The sequence below is a fragment of the Centroberyx affinis genome, unplaced genomic scaffold, assembly GCF_046629955.1.
Source record: "Centroberyx affinis isolate AG114_WGS23_722 - 3 ecotype Tasmania unplaced genomic scaffold, CSIRO-AGI_Caff_v1 ptg000635l_1, whole genome shotgun sequence".
NCBI classification, from domain to species: Eukaryota; Metazoa; Chordata; class Actinopteri; order Beryciformes; family Berycidae; genus Centroberyx; species Centroberyx affinis.
Window position 1 is genome coordinate 174,477 of NW_027279261.1, and position 19,193 is coordinate 193,669.

At 44.5% G+C, this 19,193-nt stretch overlaps 2 protein-coding genes across 5 annotated transcripts; one reads left to right on the forward strand and one right to left on the reverse strand.

The window, feature by feature from the left end:
* The first annotated feature begins 3,623 nt into the window (after positions 1-3,623).
* ggt1a (gamma-glutamyltransferase 1a) lies at positions 3,624-10,075 on the forward strand. The gene is made up of 12 exons (XM_071518813.1): positions 3,624-3,796; positions 3,895-4,025; positions 4,115-4,204; positions 4,621-4,813; positions 5,127-5,287; positions 5,486-5,635; positions 6,118-6,254; positions 6,651-6,838; positions 7,239-7,366; positions 8,143-8,255; positions 8,350-8,463; positions 8,945-10,075. Exons 1-12 carry the CDS (start codon positions 3,624-3,626, stop codon positions 9,089-9,091), a joined length of 1,725 nt encoding a protein of 574 aa, XP_071374914.1. The 3' UTR covers positions 9,092-10,075.
* A 2,757-nt stretch (positions 10,076-12,832) lies between these two features.
* Positions 12,833-18,645, reverse strand: anapc5 (anaphase promoting complex subunit 5). 4 transcript variants are annotated; one of them, XM_071518821.1, is made up of 17 exons: positions 18,151-18,645; positions 17,977-18,056; positions 17,650-17,759; positions 17,311-17,554; positions 16,960-17,026; positions 16,687-16,788; positions 16,370-16,560; positions 16,189-16,270; positions 15,958-16,050; positions 15,376-15,557; positions 14,742-14,877; positions 14,485-14,559; positions 14,169-14,290; positions 13,969-14,076; positions 13,643-13,790; positions 13,296-13,458; positions 12,833-13,195 (listed from the first exon to the last, which is right to left on the reverse strand). In XM_071518821.1, the coding sequence occupies exons 1-17, from the start codon at positions 18,346-18,348 to the stop codon at positions 12,984-12,986; spliced, it is 2,313 nt and encodes a 770-aa protein (XP_071374922.1). In that variant the 5' UTR covers positions 18,349-18,645; the 3' UTR covers positions 12,833-12,983. The 4 variants fall into 4 exon arrangements, with proteins under 4 accessions (XP_071374922.1, XP_071374924.1, XP_071374923.1 ...); XM_071518823.1 differs by having other exon boundaries at positions 15,376-15,518; positions 16,960-17,009; positions 17,309-17,554; XM_071518822.1 differs by having other exon boundaries at positions 16,960-17,009; positions 17,309-17,554.
* Positions 18,646-19,193: the final 548 nt, after the last annotated feature.

The window sequence follows — 19,193 nt, forward strand, 5'->3', positions numbered from 1 at the left end:
AGAGATGCAGGCTTAATTTTTGTTGTTGTTGTTGCAGCTTCAACAATGTTAATAAAAGGACGAACCCATGATCAGCCACAATTCTGGGCAGCGGATGCTCCTGGTTGAAAACAACGCCGTGCCGTCTGGCTGCAACCCCGAGCTGCGTTTGCCACGATCAGAAAAGACGATCCAGAAGAGACACAAGAATATCCCTCGACTGTCTAATTTATCGCCGTTCTCTGATGCGCCCGTCACACACTGCTATTTTGATTCCCCACCGTGGGCTACGTGCGCCTGCCTCGGATGATGAGGATGCTCCGGTTGCCTCATCCTCCGGCCGTCCCTGCTTTTTTTTTTACGCTGCTGTTTAGGTTTGTGCAACGTGGAGCGTCCGACCAATCCCAGCATCCTGCGCCCGTTGCGCGTCTCTCCTCCCAGGCTTGAATTTTTTTTCCCTCTGTGCAGCGACAAGAGAGAATAAAAGAATAAAGCGTGTCAAGGTTGTGTTTAATGCCTTTTCTTTAGGCGACCGTGCGACAAGCGCAGTCTGTGCGCGACCTGTCAGATCATGTTTGTTTCAGAGTGACTTTGTATTTCGGGAGTTTGAAGCATTTTTATCTAGGTCAGTTATCTTATGTATTGGTCACATTTACCCTTGGTCTTTAGAGCTGATTCTCAGTTGTGCTCTCCCATACAAATAGTACCATTGGCCTCATATAAACATGTGTTTTTCTTTTGGCAACCTTGGAGCCAATATAGCCATTGCACAAGTCCACAAAATCTTTGTAATTTTTTGAAGAACATCCACAACCCAATGTGCCATGGTGTCATATGGATCAGTATGCTATGTGTCTTATAAGTCCCCCAGCAAAATGAGGAATAGTTTAATGTCACTATTATTTCATTCAGGAGAGATTAGCATGTTGGGAGAGATGAGAAAGGAATATTTGGATCAGAGGTTTCACTGCCCCATTCCCACTTACAGTATATAATGCGTTAAAACTATCTAACAACAAAAATCTTCTCAGAAGGGGTTCCTTGGGATACAATTTTAACAAAACGATTCATATTTTGGTTGATCTTGCTCTCTTAATAAATATATCCCTCCTCTGGATGGCCTCCTTGGGCCTGGCCAACTGTATTACCATATTTTCCTTGAGGTGATGATGATTGACTGGTCTCCTTAATTTCATGTACCATCACCAAGTGACTCATTGGTAATGTCACAGCTTGTAACAACTTGATTCCAAGCAATGTCGATCAAATAACTCATTTTCACAACACATGCTAAATTGACTCTCAAACTTAATTGTTCTTCTGTTGTTCTCTGCTGTTATCTTTTCATTAGACCTCTTGAAATCCACACAAAGGGAAAATCTTTCATGTGCACAACACTCTTGGAGTTGGTGCTTTGAAGTAAACACATGGCATTTGATCCAAAGCATCTTGCAGTGCCATGAGTGCATTATTAGTATGCGTGGCACCAGTGAGAATCAAACGTCAAGCCTTGGCAGTGTTTGTGCCCCGCTACGCCCATTGATCCATACTGAATGAGTCCATCCATCCATCCATCCATCCATCCATCCATATCTGCTTGAGCGGAGAAATGAGAAGTTGAATTTCCAGCTTATATTTGTAACACATACACAAGTCCGAGACAGAGCCTGTTTGTGGAGCCCTATCGTTAAAGGACTGCAGTCACCCAGTAAGAAAAACACATGATGTCACCTCTTACTTCATAGTGGTCATCTCTCTACTCTAAGCGTTCATGTGGGTTCACCTCTCACCGCGGAACAGCATTAGTCTATGATGTGATTTGTTGCTGAGCGTACAGCCACAGACAGGTCTCCCTCTGTAAAGCCAAAGCAAGGCCTGTGTGATCTGCAACAAACAGATATATAATTGTCCTCTTCCGCTAGTATAAATCAGCTCTGTCCATTAAATAAGCTCCAGCTCCTTGGGGCAGCTGTGAACCTGGGAGATCCAGAGCAGGATAGCAGTGATTAGATTTAGACAGGATCGCAGCAGCAGCAGCAGCAGCAGCAGCGGCCCACAGGCTCCTGCGCCGGTGCTTTATCAGTGTGGCCCAGCAACAGGAGTGCATGGTGGATTAGCTGAGGTAACACAGAGGGGTATTTGCTGTTGAGACGCTCCTGTCACTAATGCTGCCAGCTTGGGCCCGCGCTGCCGGGTGAAGGCTCAGGCATCTCAATCGGTCTGAGGACGCCGGCAGAATAAGCCAAATAGACTGTGACACCGCTCCTGTGCGTGGCACCGCTGCCGGCTCAGCCAATCACACAGCCCCGAGCCAGGGCAGAACACCACCTGCATCTGTAAACAGATCACCCTCACCTTCACTTTGGCAAGCCTGCCAGATGCATATCACAACGGAGTGGAAGGTTACAGAGGATTAGAAAGACAAACTCGAGAGTTTCAATTCCAACACGAGATATCCACTATTTGAAAAGAGTGGTATCTACTTTTACAAAATGATGGATAGGACAAAATTATAGGATTTTTTTTTTAAGGAATAGAGGGTAACTTAAGTCCTCTGGTGACAAAATGCCAACAATTTTATGGATGGATGCTCTATCAGGATATTCTGGGAAAGCTTTCTGGGTACTTATATGTCTGTTAGTCAGAAATGTGGAGCTCAGTATAGTCTGAAGTCCCAGAATTCATTGCTGACAGTCTCAACAGCTCCAACAGAGTTTCTGGAAGAAAATCTTCATGATCTCTGCCCTCGCTGCCGCTCTTTCTCTCTCTCTCTCTCTCTCTCTCTCTCTCTCTCTCTCTCTCTCCCTCCCTCTCTCTCTCTCCCTCTGTGTCTTTCCTTCCTTCTCTCTCCTTGTCCTTGTCTTTGCTTTTTCTGTCTGTAACTTTCTGTACCGCTGCTGCCTTGTCAAGGTCTCCCAGGTCAAGATGCCAGCAAAAAAGAGACTTTTAATCTCGATGGCACTTACCTAGTTATATAATTAAATAAATAGAAATATATAAATAAATAAAATATGTTAGAGCTATTGAACGATAAAGTCCAGGTAATGATTTTTCCCTCCAAATTGGACATACAGTGTTATGGAAATTAACTCCTCATAATAGTAATTAGATTCAAGCTGTCGTGATGATTTGGCATTTCAGATCTCTTCAGGAGTGTCATAAACATTTGCAAATTAAACATATGCTTATCATCCAGATAGATTTTGCTCATGGACATTAGGCACCACATCATCACAGCGTGTCATCTGAGCTAACTAGCAGCTGAAAGCCATAGATGACGCACAATGTTAGACCACCTGTGACTGACGCTGGACATAATAACCACCATGGCATTACTGCTGACGCTCTCCTTTGTCCTCTCCTGTCCTCTACCTTCCCACTGTCCAGGCACATAAAAAACATTAAGGCGAGTCGACTACCTGCTCTCCTTTCTTGAGAAAAAAAACAACATAATGACACGGCTAGAGCACATGTTGATTCATGTGATGATTCAGGTGACCACAGTGAAAATGATGCTAGGAGGCGTCTGGAAGTGGAGGAGGCAGAACGTTCTGCTGCTGCCTGCCACTCGTCTCTGAAGCCGTAGCGTAGGTGTTCGGGATCCTGTCTGACTGTACGGCGTGTTGAATTTCCCGGGCAGGAAAATGGTCAGGAAGTCCCTGGTGGCTGGGCTGGTGGTCCTGCTGGTGGCTGCAGTGGGCCTGTTCCTCGGGGTGTTCATGGGCTTTGGGAAGAAGAGCACCACCCCCCCTGCGGACCACTTCTACTCCAAGGCTGCCGTGGCTGCCGATGCGGGAACGTGTTCAGAAGTGGGGAGGTGAGTCGTGCGTCAAGAGGCTGAAACACTTCGGAGAGGCATACGCTCCCTCCTCCCTGTGTTCTGTAACGTGTGTGTGTGTGTGTTTGTGCTCTCAGGGACATTCTGAAGAAGAATGGCTCAGCTGTGGATGCCTCCATCGCCGCCTTGCTCTGCGTTGGACTCCTGAACGCTCACAGCATGGGCATCGGAGGGGGGCTCTTCTTTGTCATCTATAACGCTTCCACAGGTGAGCGTGTGTCTGTGTCACAGCTTCCTAATGTAATTACCCGAGCCAAACCCCCCCTCATCAATCTGTCCCCGCTCCCTGCTCAACAGGGAAGGTTGAAACCATCGATGCGAGGGAGACGGCGCCCATGAACGCCACTGAAGACATGTTTGGCAACAACACCCAGCTCTCTCGTAAAGGTACTGACTGGCTGCACTGTGTTGGAGTATTTCCCAGGCGCAGGGGAGATGAGGTTTCATTCGACACAGATCTGACATAACGCCACATTGTAATATTGAAGCAGCTACTGTAATACCAGTAACTCTATTGTGGCATCAGTGCTAGAGAAGGATTTAGAGGATAATATATTCTGGTTTCAAAGACATCCAGGCCGCCTCTTGGATGTTCCATCATCCTTAACAACCTTACAATATTTTCCCTTGTACCCTCTGCTGGTTATACAGGGCACAGTACAATAATAAAACAGCAAATCTGAATGCCTCAGAGCCTCTTGTCCCAGCCTGGGTGCCTCTTAGCATGCCGGTCCTTGAGTCAGACAAGGGGCAGAGAGAGCTTGTGAAATTCAAATATCAGTAGTGCTGTTTCTGCATGACAGGTGGATTGTCCATAGCCATTCCTGGGGAGATCCGTGGTTACGAGATGGCACACAAGAGACATGGCAGGCTGCCATGGAAGGAGCTGTTTGAGCCGAGCATCGCCTTGGCTCGCGATGGCTTCCCTATAGGAAAGGCCTTGGCTCACGCCATCTTCAAGAGCAAAGAGTCCATTCAAGGAGATGCCAACATGTGGTGAGAATAGAACATTAACGAAAGAAAGCACAAGCTAAATTTAAGTGCAGCAACTTCTATTTAAAATCTAAACATGTTCCCAAGTTTTTTCTGCATTGTAAAAATTGCAGCTTGTATAAATAACACTTAAGAAATTGCTTCCCTTATTCTGCTGCATTCTCCAATTATATAACTTGAATACACACATCATACCTCTTGTGATTCCTGCACAAATTATTAGATAAAACAGAGTTGCTGCTAATCTTCATATTCTCCAGACATGAACACTATTGGAATTTAATTGCTTCCCTCTGCTCTTGTTCCTCTGTTCCAGTGAAGTGTTCTGTGATTCTCAAAAAAACATCCTGAAGGAAAATGATATTGTTAGATTTCCCAAACTAGCCGACACATACCAAAGAATAGCAGAGGAGGGGCCTGATGTGTTTTATAACGGGACGATGGCACAGAGCATCGTAGAAGACATCCAGGCAGCAGGTCTTCTTCTTGTTTACTGATTTCTGCATAAATACATGAATGAATGATTGGTGAATGACTTCTGAACCATACTGCACATCACAAAACTCAAACTAAGGCATTATATAAACATGATACAAAGACCAGTAAATGGCATTTGATAATATGACCATCATTTCCCATATTAGGTTTATTCTTACACTTGTGTGCTCCTTCCAGGTGGGATTATCACCTTAGAGGACTTGTTGGAGTACCAGCCTCTGCTGAATGAGAATCCCCTGAAGCTGAACGTTGGGGAATACACCATGTATATCCCAGACGCCCCCTCCAGTGGCCCAGTGCTGGCACTCATACTCAACATAGTGGATGGTGAGCAGCCTGGCCAAGTGCTTGTGCAGCCATGCAGAAGAAAGGATGTCAGGTTTCCCCAGGTCCTCCCTGGGATGTTCCTCCGCCTATTCTGGAACCACAATACAGAACCCCGACTCGGCCGTGCTTGCCAAAGTTAATTCACCATGAACACACCGTCTGTTCGGGCAGAGAATCTTCAGTCATGCTTTTAACAAACAAAAAAAAAAAAAAAAGAGGCATCATTTATTTCAAATTAAAGATCAGCTTAAATTGAACACGTTCCTGCTGATTCATATCACGGATATCTGCTGGAAGGGTTCATGTTGTTATTTGGCTTGCGAGAGGATTTAGAGTGATAGTTAATGACCTGCCACCGCAATGACAGGGTCTGGAATAGGCTTTTTGGCACAATGATGGAGAAATGTAATTACCTGATTAGCGCAAGAAGCAAATGTGATTCCTCATAGACTTTAGACATATTTCCTGTGGGTATTTTGCAGGGTACAACTTCACAGGCACAAGTGTCTCCACATCAGAGAAAAGGACCTTGACATACCACCGCATCGTAGAGGCTTTTCGGTTTGCTTATGCCAAGAGGAGCAGACTGGGGGACCCACGTTATCTCAATATCACCGATGTAAGAGCCTTCATTTTATTTTTTAATTAGCATCATTCAAACCTTTATTTATGAGCGTCCGTGCTGATTTTCAGCAACACTCCTACAGCTGCACACAGCCCCACCTGGGAGCCGCCCAGCGAGACCGCAGCCGTCTGCTGCTGGCTGCTGAGCCGCTTCACTGGGGCAGGCCGGGGTTAAGTGCCTTGCTCAAGGGCAAGCCTTGTTGGCAGGCGGCATGGGGAGAGCATTACTTTCCATTTACTAAGCATTGTTGAATACAAACAACACCGATTTAAAATTCAGGTAGTGTTTTCTACATCATTACGCGGTAAGGATAGGTGCTCTGCTGCTTCATGATCTTCCAGGCAAACATTCAGGAAGTCCCGCTGTGACTGATTGCTTTGTTCTCCTCAGCTCATCCACAACATGACCTCAGACTACTTTGCTGACGGCATCAGGAGTAAAATTACGGACGACACCACCCACCCAGACAGCTACTACGAGCCAGAGTATTTTGTCCCAGACAACCACGGGACGGCTCACCTGTCCGTCATCGCTGAGGATGGAAGCGCCGTGGCGGCCACCAGCACCATCAATCTGTAGTAAGATTCCTGCAGGTCCAAACACGCAGGGCAGTTTGTCCAACAGACAGACCTAATATATCAAATCACTGTCAGTGTGTCCAAGAAGTCAAGTTTTCATTTGAAAAACAGCCTTTCTTTCAGATTAATGCTAGTGCGTTTCTTGAAACTATATAATGGATTTTGAATGTCTTTCTTCTGCCCTGGGTCATAAAACTTGCTCAAGCCATAAATTGTCATGTAGGGCTACTTTTCATTTCAAACAAAAACAGTGTAATGACTGGGTTGTTGCCTGACAGTGGTGAGATACAATGTAACTATCCAGTGAACACAGTTTTACCACTAACCTTCACTGACTTTTACATCCAATCCAGATTGTATCACTCACTCATCATGACTAAATCCCGTTCTACCTCCTCAGCTTTGGTTCCAAAGTCATGTCCAGATCGACTGGCATCATTTTCAACGATGAGATGGATGACTTCAGCTCCCCACACATGACCAATGGTTTTGGGATCCCTCCCTCCCCCAACAACTTCATCCAACCAGGTGTGGCCGCGCTGGACTGTCATGCTGCACACACTGATGTCTTAATCGAACAGTTTGGGCTATAACTTCTGGACACTGAGCTTGATTGATTGATGGATGGATGGATGGGCTGATGAGTGGATTGATAGATACTTAATTCCTAATAGGGAAGTTCATAGTGTCATGAGCAGCACAATATTGATAGATCAAACAGACTGACACAGACTTTAACGGTGCTATGTGTTGCAGTTTTAAACGTCAATATAACATATTGACAACAAATTAACTATGATATAATTACTGTAATAAAATGAGACCATGGTGGAGATGATTGGTGGCCTCTATCTCATGCCAGTAGCATTGTTAGTGCTAGTGTCTCAAAATTAAGACTACATTTCTCATAAAACCTGTTGCTTCCTGTGACAAAAAGAATGTTGTTACTTGTCCCCCCACCCTGACATCGCCCTGCATGCGTTTGTTTTCTCCTTGGCTTTACTGAAGAGGATAAACATGTTGGAAGTGCTTTTTCCATTGGCTTTTCACTTCAATCCACCATCTGCCGTCTCCCTGCTTTGTGCCATAAAGCAATCCAGCAGATTTCCCTCCAGACCTGGCCTAAAATGCAGTGTAGAGGCCAGTAGAAACTGCCAATCTACTCAGCGATGGTCTTGTTTGTTTACTGTAATTATACTACTGTCTCAAAACTGATGCTGCATGTAGCACCTGTAAAACAAAATATAACAATAAAGCATTTATTCATAAAACAGCCATAGCCACATTCTGTTAATCTGTTGTAGGCAAGAGGCCGCTCTCTTCCATGTGCCCTACTATCATCTTTGACAAAGACAACAGAGTGAAAATGGTGGTAGGAGCCTCTGGAGGAACAAAAATCACCACAGCCACTGCCTTAGTAAGTCTGCCCCATTCACATGCATCTCCACGCTGCAGAGACTCACGCACACTTCTCTGATGCAACATGTCTCACACTCTCCTGCTGAACACAGGTCATCCTCAACTCCTTGTTCTTCAACTACGACCTAAAGAAAGCCGTGACAGAGCCTCGGGTTCACAATCAGCTCAACCCAAACATGACAGTGGCGGAGCAGGGCTTTGAAAAGGTATGTCGCACACACACAGACACTTATACTGCATGCAAAGCTACATGTGGAGCATATGATGAGTGTATATAGAATATTGTATGAATAACAGGATTAAAGGGGCATTAAGTAATCTATGAACTTTATCGACCTCTATTGTTGACCAGTAGGAATGATCTCTATCTCATTGTGTGATAGAACTTGTCAGCACCTGGCAAGAAAATCGTTGAGTCATTGGTATTGATCAACCCCTTGCAGATATATTATGGTAAATGTTTGTTATGGGGGCAGTAAAAATTCTTATTGCCCCTTTAAGTGTGTGTGTGTGTGTATGTGTGTGTGTGTGACGCTGATGTTAAGGATGATAAACATTATGAGGTTGATGATGATGTTGATGATGATAATGATGATGGTGACGATGATAGTGATGATGTTGATGATGATGATAATGATGAGGATGATGATAGCGATGATGATAACTCTGATGATGATGGCGTGGCAGAGCGTCCTGGACGGCCTGGCCCAGAAGAACCACGTGACGGAGCTTCTGCCCACTCCAGACTCGGTGGTGCAGGCGGTGGTGCGGCAGGGAGAGCGCCTCTGCGCCGAGTCCGACCCCAGGAAAGGAGGCTATCCGGCCGGGTACTGAGGGCCGCTCGGCCTGGACGGACTCCTCAAAGACACACGGACAGAGATACAGCGCGTGTCTGCGATGGAGACACACCAGCAACGTCTAAGCTATGGAGACACAGCCACTTCTCTTTCTTTGAGCTTAATTGACTCAATCGTGGAAAATGACTCACTCCGTTTCAATACCTCTGACATTCAAACCAAATATTCAGCATTTCTGCTTTTCTTGGAATTATTTATTTTTTTGTGTTTAAAAAAGAAAAAGAAAAAGAAAGGAGATTGCACCTATGATTGTGGCATTTTGACTCCTGTATCAAGAGATCATCATTATTGGTTATTGGTTATGATGTTTTGAGGACTGGAGAATGCATCAGTCTTTACCATTTGGATACATAAACCAGTGGCCCAAAACTGTAGTGATAGAGACGAATCCTCTGCTACATATTAAGCCCAGTTTGTTTATGACATAGTATCCAACATATTAAAAACAACTAAATAAGGCTGTATGGATATTGAGATAGAGAAACCACCCCAACAATTAGGCAAATGATACTGTGATGATAAGAAAAACATGTTCTTAGGTTTCATCAGTATGTTTTAGGGAAGAATCTGAGTGGTTGTAGGTTGTCCATGTTTGTTTTTGTCCAAAGAAAAATCCAGTCAACCGAATGTGAATGACTGGATATTTTGTCTGGGAAAAAAAGGGTGTGTTTTCATGTCTTAACCATGTAAAACACCCTAACTGGTCATAGAATATGAATTACAAATGAAGACACCTCAGGTCGCCTGCCTGTTCTACCAAGATGTCTGCCTACACCTTTCTCCTGATGAAAGTTGATGCTGAACTTTACAGATTTAATGGAAACTCTGACCGTGTCTCAGATTCTGTTGACGAGGGCCCAGTCACTCTGGTCCTTTTGCTTACTTCCATTTTTTTTGTGATGCAGAGTGTTGTGAGAGACACATTTGAATTGTAAATGTTTAATACCGAGTAGAGGTTCAGTGAATGTATAGTGTATTCTGAAAATACATTTGCAGATATATTTTTCTAAACATGCATTGTTCTTATGCCATGCTTGTTGCCATGCTTGTTATTAAACATTTTGAACAAAGATGTTATTTTTGTTACATGTGCATCCTCTGGGTATTTCTGTACTGCCTCCCTGCTGAAATATTGGGCGCAAAAATGTATTATACATCTCATCTCACACTTATCCCCAAGTCAGGACAATTGTTGCACCATTGAACAAGGGGTTCAATGGTATTGTGTTCAATAAAGCTCAATGAGGTTATGTACTGTAAAAAAAATAGAATGACCCAAAGTTTCAGTGAGGGTACAGTTGTGAAAATTACAATTCAAGTTGATCAAGGCCAGAGAAATTACAAAACCTTTGCAGAACTCAGGATCCCTGAAGCAAATGACCTTCCTTTACTTTCATTGTCTAGTGAATTGGGGCCTACAGTAAATACCTCCACTCCACATGCACTGTTTTTTTCTCTCAGCAGCTATGAATAACTTAGTAGCGGCAAGAGTGCCAGCATTGCTGTCGGGTGAAAACCTTGATCGCCAAAATGAGCGAAGAAAAGCAGCCTTGTCTTCAGCTCGATGACGATGCTTTTTTGAGTTTGTCCAATGGGGTTTGAAGGGGGTTTATAAGCCCAAGGATGGTAGAATGTTCTCAACCCATAGAGAGCCATGTAGGCCTACTCCTTCAGATCGGTTTTCACACGACAGCAGTGATTTGTAACCTGGCAGCATCAAATTCAAATACAAAGCCTTCTGGTCGTGTATAGTATGATGGGTAGAACATGGCACAGACACTGCTCTTTGGATAAGAGCATCTACCAAATGGCATATGTTCAACTCATTGCTGTTAATGAGCACACGCTCCATCTAGTGTCTCATGATGACCCCTCAGCTGTCAACTGACGCTCCCGCTCTACCCACTCTTGATTGTCATCACATAGGCAAACTTGCAAATACAGGTACTGTTTGGCCCCGCGCCAAAAACCAACAGCCAAAACAACAACCAAACACCTTGCCAAGTGAAAGCAGAACGCGTCATGTGACTGCCTGTGTCTTATTTACACAGAGCTGCTCTGGTTCTTCCTATGAACCACCATGATCTATCTGTTTATGCAGCAAAGTGACACGAAGCCAAACACTGGCACTCAAACTCAGCCAACAGAACTTTCAGAGGGCTGGAGCAGATGGTAAACGATGAAGTTGGTTAATGTCAACTGGCCCTGAGGGTTCCTCTCAGACCCCCCACGGACCGCAGAGAGAAGCTTTTGTGTGAGGAACATTAACCAAACTGAGCTCGCATGGAAACAAAGTCAAACGCATTTAGATCAAGTGATAATACCTGTTCCAGTACTGTGTTTTATAAAAGCTTTTGCTGGATGAACACCGCCATGGGCTGTAGGAATAAAGTAAATGTACACAAGTGAATACAAGTGAAAAACTCTGCCAGTGGGGTGAGATAATTCCACTTCTTTCCAATGCAGTTTCACTTGTTCCAGGAATTTTAGAGAAACAAGTACATCATGATGTAGAGCAGAATAGGGCAGTTCACTCCACTAGTATCAATAAAATGACACTTGATTCAAGAAAACTCTCAAAACAAGTTGATTTGTATTGGAAACAAGTGAAATTATCTCTTCCAACTGGCATATTTGTCACTTGTTTTACGAAATGCAAGATTTCAAGACTCAACTTGATTTAATGACTTCTTTTTGCAGTGTGACACCTAAATACTATTGCAACTAGGTTAGCTATAACTGCAACGGATGAAGACGATAGACACCATGAACAAAAGCCATATAAAGGACAGCTTTAGTTTACCCTACACAAGTTCATATGATGTACACTAAAGGCTCATATAGAACAAAATATCCTACTTACTGACAATGATTTATATACTCAGTCACATTAACTGATAATATCCTACCAAACACTTTAAAGACATTTATTTTCAAGAAAATAGTCATTTGAGTAATGGATTTCAGGCCCATCAGACCACCAGAATGTAATGTTATCACCCAAAATAGTTCACATATTATGTCAGACTCAAGTGGAATACAGATATCTGCTGTTATGTCATCTCAGGTCTATTACATTATAAATGTGATCATGACTCAAGGAAATGTTCCTCCTCCGCCAAAATGGATTCCTGCTTCATCAGTATTCTTCTGGCAGAATAAGAATCATCCAACCCACTGAAACACATTCATCTTGTGGCTAACTGTGATATTACCCTCATTCATCACAGAGCGGTGGGTAAATCAGCCCCGCCGTGACAGACCCTGATAAACTTTCGGCGTGTTCTACTACACCGTCTGCTGACATTCATGTCTGACAACCTGCCACCTTTGCTGTGGTGGATGCTATCAAGCTTGTTATACTTATTATCAACACAGGCCATCATTCAAATTCTGTGTCTGACCATCTGCAAACAGACAAAGGATCTATTCTGGATCCACTGGAGATTCACCATTCTTTTTGATTATTTAAATGATCCTGCTTCCTGAGTATCCAGGCACTGCAGGCAAAGAGGTCAACAACTGCCTCTGGTTCTAAATATTTATAGAGAAGATACTGTAATTCTGACAGCAAACAGGCCAGATCTTCACCACCATCTAGTGGTGACCAGGCAGTGGATCAACTCAGTAATTAAGAGGAACTGTTGCATGACAGGGAGGCAATGCAATGAAAAAGATCAGAATGTATATTTATTCTACATATACAATTTACTGTTAACAAATGAGTGAGAAAATCCCTTACTGTAGAGCGATTTACATCATAAGGTAATACAGCTTTTGGTAAGGTTTCAGGTTTTTTATGTCCATAATCATATGCTTTTGAGCAGCCAAGACACCTATGGTTTGTAGGCAGAGAGGAGAGTGAGCGGTTAGAGTCGCATGGAAACTGGTGCTGCTGGGGACTGCAGCTCCTGGTCCAGCAGGCGGAAGAGCATGGCACATTTGTTGCACTGGGAGGTTTGTCCCAGCGAGCGGTGGAGCTGAGCCTGCAGGTAGTGGACGTCCCGCAGCCGCTCCTTACAGTTCAACATGGAGAAATAGGCGGCGGCCTCGTCTAGCGTCTGAACCGCCAAACCCAAAGCTGAAGGGAGACAACAAGGCACGGTGTTTAAAAAGGAACTGCACCACCGCAAACATTGTGAGATAGGGATCAGTATTTGGCAAGGAGCCAGGGCTGTTACCTGCGTGCCCTTGTCCGTTTGGCCTGAACCCAGCCACGGCCATCTGACAGCGGGCCGTCAGCAGCAGGGCACGGCCTCTGTCCATGACGGCTCCGTGGGCCAGAATGGGCTCCATGGCTTCATGGAGGACACTCAGAGCCTGCTGAGGCACTCCCAACATCAGCTGCGCAGAGGAGCACAAATAACAACAATAAACCCAATTATTTTGAGGGACACATGCATGACTGTGCTGCTATTATTTTGCATATACAGCAACAGTGTTGGAGATTAAGGCTTTGACAATTTGCATGCATGAGAGCTGCGATGGTGTCTACTTTAGCGAGCTCCGTTGCTCTATAGTGGCTGACCTGAGTGAAGGCCAGGTGAAGGATGGTCTCCGAGGCCAGGGCCTGTAAGTGATGCTGTCTGGCCAGAGCCAAGGCCTGCAGGAGGAAAGGAAGGGCTGTGGAGAAGCCAGACGACTCCCAGTGGAGCTCAGCAGTGGAAAGCATAACCCTGTATGAGACATGATGGAGTGAAAAATAAAAATGTGGGTCTGACCTCCAGTCATGATCATCAAAAAAAAACATCAACATCCACCTAAACATAAATATCTATTATATTTTCAGAAAGGCATTCATCCTGCAAACAGGTAATCGGGGTTATCAAACAGTCGTGGGAGCTGCTGTCCTACCTGATGATCATCTCTGTACATTTGCTCTTCTCACAGTGCACCTGCAGCCTCTGTAAGATGCCGTAAGCCTCTGTGGTTCGGTTGAGCGCCTTCAGAACTTGAGCTTTCCTGTCGGGAAACACACTGTTACAACTAGAACGCTTACAGAAATATGAGACAGGTAATAAGAATGAGAACTGAAGATTTTGCCTTGGCTTTACCTGTAGAGACCCTCTGTTTTGTTCAAGGCGGCGATAGCTGCGACTTGTGGCTCTGCCAAATGATATTTCCCTTCATTCATGTGCCTCTCAAACTGGATTTTCAGGTCACAAAGCATCCAGAGCTGATTCAAAGAGAGAAAAAATAGTAGCTGAGCAGGGACTGTCCATGGTTCTGAGCACTATGGCGTTGGCCATGTTTAAGTAAAGCTGTAAGTCCAACTCATGAACTATGCTGTATCATATGTTGCATATCTTCTTTCTCCACTATATATATCCAATAAAGCAATAAATATATAATCTGGCAGAGGATACTCACCTTGGCATGCTGTGTGTGAGGAGGAAACTGCTCTTTCAGATGCAGGAGAATCTCTGAAACAGCTCCATACAGGCCCTGCAACAGAAACACAGACAGAAAAGGCTTATTCTCAGCCAACTGTTGAACTCTGCCCAGGAGCTGGAAAGTAGACCTGATCAATGTTGATTACCTCGCCGCATTGCTGGGCCAACTGACTAATGGATATGTAACAGCGGGGCAGAAAGCAGACAGAGACGAGATCAAATCAAACGCACTACCTGCTCAGCATGCAGCTCAGCCAGGTGGCACAGAGCCACGGCAAAGGCCTCCGTGTTGTTCTGCTGGACCCCGAAGTTGACCGGCTCCAGGCTGCTCATGTTGAGAAGCAGCTGGGCCTGCTGCAGAGCCATGGTGCTGCACACACGGAGGTCACACAGGACAGTTAAGAAGAGCGATGGTCATCCGAACACTGGGTCATTTATTTTACCGTCTAAGTTTTGGGAGTATTAATTTATGCTCTTGAAAAGTTTGACTTGTACAGTAGATGGAAACAAGTTTAGCTTTGTAACTCAAGACACAGGTGCATTTTACTCAAGTGACTGGAAACAATACAAATGTGAACAAACAGAAAGTACATATACATCTTATGCTCAGATGTCTCATACTGTTAATCCATGTAAAAAACACCAGACAACAACTTCAGAGAGAAATATCAACAAACTACCCACAAATCACTGTGTATAAAACCTGTAACAGTGTTTCAACAGAGTGTGCCATACTGCTATTGTAGATAGGGGTGAAAAGTGTGTGGGGAGGTGAGAAGGAGGCTGCGTGTCAACACGTAATCTACTGTCAGTAACAGTGAACTGCAGTGACAAGTGTGTATCAGGGAGACAAGGTGAAGAGCCTGACCTCTTGCCGTACATCCTCCATATGGAGGTAGTCTGGGCCAGGCTGATTTCTATTAGCTCTGACAGACTGTGCTTCCAGTGCAGGATGTCTGTGTCCTTCAGTGCATCCATTAGTTCATGGGCTGTCTTGCCCTGTATCGCCCCCTGCTGGACCAAGGACTGAATGCCCAGAGATGCCAAGTACTGAAATGGAGAGAATTATCAAGGAGTGTGGTGGATAATGCATGTCAAGGATCAGTTATACAAAGGTTAGTTCCAGTCAAGCAGTATGACTGATGAAAGATGCATTCCAACTATGCTGTTGATTCCCATAATGTGTGGCAAGCCATGCTTTATTGGTGCTAGGTCAAGTTCTAGCTAATTAGCAATGTAGCTAATTTGAAGAAAACAATTTGTTGGTAACCATTATATAAAACCCAAAATTTCTTTAAGGATCTTTACTGTGATTATGGGTGGGTACACACTGCATAACCATTGTACCCATAATCACAGTAAAGAACACCTCTCAGGCATTATTGTTATATGAACTGCCACAGCCATTCTCCTAAAAGCGTTTTTCCTTGAGGCCGTATGCTTCACTCACTGGTAGGCAGAAATGGGCAGCCATTTTCACTGAATCCTCAGTTAACACCGAGCTGTCAGATCCTTTCATCTGTTCGAGTGTGTAGAGCCAACTCTGAAGCACAGACGACACAAAGAGACAGAGAGAGAAAGAGTGTGAGACAGACAGATTGAAGTTACAGCCAACATAATGAATGATCCATCATGGCACCAACAAGCAAAACAACACAAACAGAATTTGTTTTTCTTTTACCAGACAGTGCTGCAAGCACACATGGTCGTTGGACTCCTGGGCGATACGGATAGCCTCTTGTAGAGCCAGGTCAGCCTGATGACTGGAGGCCAAGAAGAGAAAAATAAATACATATACTGTAAGAGTGCAGTTACTTATAATCTATCCATACACACAGAACTCCTCCACCCCTGTTACTCACTAGTGGCCGAAGCGACAGTGCAGGCTTGCCAGGTTGAGGGCAGCGTAGCGGAGACTTCGCCCGTAGCCCTCGTCCCCGTTGCTCTTCCCCTCACTCCCAGACAGGATGAGGCGGTCAAAATAATGTAACAGACTGTGGGTGGAGATGAAGATGTCCTGGACTCGCATGCTGTTCAGGTAGTTCAGGTAATGCTGAGGACAGACAAAACAGAGCTGATAAAGGAGATATCTCCCTCCGGACTCTCATTGAAATTGCACCATCGAGGGTATGATCGCAAAAATGACTGTGAATGTACGTGGATGGGAGTAGAGCCTCACCGCCTCAGCAAAATCTGGGTTAAACTTCAGCATGTTGTTGAGCTCGTCCTGCAGAGCGGCGGGCTTTAGCGCTTTGTTCTCATCATTCTTCAGAAGGTACGCCTGGGAAGATGTTTTCAGTTACTGTGTGAAACCCCTAGGTTTGATGTACAATGCAGTCACGGCTATTTGTTAGCTATAGACAAGCTGACCGTCAATAAAATGTAGAATAAGGCAACATAGCTCTATCTGAACGATCATGGGACTGATTTTACCCTTGATTTCCACACTCACCTGTCTTGCGAGAAAGTACTCAGCTTGTTTTTGCGACAGGGGGCCTCTGCTTGGAGCGTCGTCATTTCTAAAACAAAACAAAAAAAAAACCGAATGTGAATCTGCTGTGAATAATCAAGAGGCTTCCAAATGGTGGTATCACACCATTTCACCCGTTTCCACTAGTGTCAATACATAGAATTAAGATTTACACTTTTCTGAACACGTTATGAGAAATTTGTAGTAGCGAGTAAAGAAAATACAAAAGTGTGCAGGCAAGGTTGAAATTCTAGGGCTTATTATAGGGCTTCCCTTGACAGTAAAATACATTATGTAGAATTAATGACATTATACAAGAAAAGCATGACCAACCGAAGCTCTGACTCATGCAGTGGGGTGTCCAGCTCCTCCTTGTCTATTCTGTCCCCTACAGTGTCCTCGGTGCTGGTCAGGTCCATGTCCGAGTCGTCCGCCACCAACGCCGGCAAATCCACCTGCCTGTCGGTGGGCTTGGCATAGTGACTGTGGTAGTACTGCTGCAGGGACTTGTACAGCTTGTACACCTGGCTGAAGGACAGCTTGTTGTAGGCCAGAAGCATGTGTCTCATAAAAAGACCTAAAACACAGGCAAGACACAGTGATGACACGGTCTGTCTAATGTGGTGCTCTTTGAGGACGTTCTGTCAGGCTTGTCAGATGATGTACACTCACCAACAACACTGGTTTTATAAGCCTCAGTGTCAAACGCAGTGAAAGGAGTGGGAAGGGTGGAAAAGAAGTATTCCATGTCTTTCAGCTCTCCATCAGCCATTTCATGCAGCCTTTGAAGAGAAAATAAACATAAGACTCTGCAGCTACAAATGGAAGATACCCCCATTTTTAGTCATTCTGGATAGAGTGTCAGATAAATGGCTAAAATGGAAATGAAAATGGTATAATACGCCAGTCATGGTTAACAAAAATCAACTGACAGCTCATATTCAGTGTGGCTACAAATGTGCAGCGTGGGACTGAAGGTTTTCAACTGAAGCAGCATACCTGAGTTTGACAGCATATGCCGTCTGAGGGCAACAGTCCTCCACAGTCTTAAGGAACTGGCCGAGAGTCAAGTCTGGACCCTAATGATGACCCCAGATGAAACACAGACAAAGGTCAAGATGAATGACCAACTTAAACACAGCGCAGTGCAAATACCCAAGGCATGAAACCAACCTGTTGCAGGGGCAGAATGAGTTTGTTAAGTCTCCTTCTTTCTGGCAGTGCAATCTTGGACGTGGTCATCTCGTAGAGTAAGGCCAGGACGGAGATTTTATACGGAGTCACCCAGTCTTTGATACCAAAGACATTAGCATGAACTACTCCGTTCGTCATCATTGGGTTGAAATACAAACTTTCATGCACGCTCGCCATCGTTTAAAGGTTTAGCTAGGTTGTAGCGAAGAAAGAACCGTTTTTTGCCAAACTGAATGAACATTTAGCCAAAAGAAACGTTACAGTCAGTCAGCAGCGGCAGCTAGCTAGCTAGCGTACCGATAAATTAACTTAATCCCGTGTGGAAGCTAACGATGCATAACACATCAACAGCTGGCAGTGACTAACTTGCAAATCAATTATCCTTCTGAGAGCAAACGGTCACTTTGGCCATGTCATTCGTAGTTAATTTGAAGCATGTTTACTAAAATTTGCTCTTTTCCTTCAAACCGCCCTCCTTCTGTCCCCTTAAAAATACGTCACACATCGCGTTCAGTACAAACAATCGAAAACAGAAAACTCGATAAGGGATTCACCTGTTTGGGGTCACCTGTAGCAGAGCACCATAGGCTATAAATTTGAAATAATGGCTACTTTCAACATGCAATAACTTACACGTTACTAATAACATACATTCCCCTTAAATTAGAGAAGGGTATATTATACCCGTGAGCAAAGTGTAATTTGAGTATCTGCAAAGGTCACGAGCTGGTCCCAACCCTGACATGTCTGCCAAGAATGGAGAACCAACAAGGAACAAACAAGGCATTTAATATACACTTTGCATTATTACCTAGCAGCAACACTGGAGCAGTTGGGGTTAAGTTACTTGCTCAAGGGCACCTATATGGTTGTTGCTGAGGAAAGGGTTACTCATTTACTTTATTCATCTGATGTGATGATGAGCAGGTGCCTTTGTAGGTAAATCATCCCATCTCCACAGTTTTTAATGTGTTCCGCTCATGTTCCGCTACAGGTTGGTGGCAGATCCTGAAAGGCTGACA

What these genes read in the sequence shown, in the direction of transcription:
- ggt1a (XM_071518813.1), top strand. Translation starts at nt 3,624, where the DNA reads ATGGTCAGGAAGTCCCTGGTGGCTGGGCTGGTGGTCCTGCTGGTGGCT. An exon ending in AGAAGACATCCAGGCAGCAG is followed by an intron (nt 5,288 to 5,485) that starts GTCTTCTTCTTG and finishes TGCTCCTTCCAG; the next exon opens with GTGGGATTATCACCTTAGAG. An exon ending in CGGAGCAGGGCTTTGAAAAG is followed by an intron (nt 8,464 to 8,944) that starts GTATGTCGCACA and finishes ATGGCGTGGCAG; the next exon opens with AGCGTCCTGGACGGCCTGGC.
- anapc5 (XM_071518821.1), bottom strand. Translation starts at nt 18,348, where the DNA reads ATGGCGAGCGTGCATGAAAGTTTGTATTTCAACCCAATGATGACGAAC. An exon ending in GCATATGCTGTCAAACTCAG is followed by an intron (nt 17,760 to 17,976) that starts GTATGCTGCTTC and finishes TTCTCTTCAAAG; the next exon opens with GCTGCATGAAATGGCTGATG. An exon ending in CTGCCCATTTCTGCCTACCA is followed by an intron (nt 15,558 to 15,957) that starts GTGAGTGAAGCA and finishes TCTCCATTTCAG; the next exon opens with TACTTGGCATCTCTGGGCAT.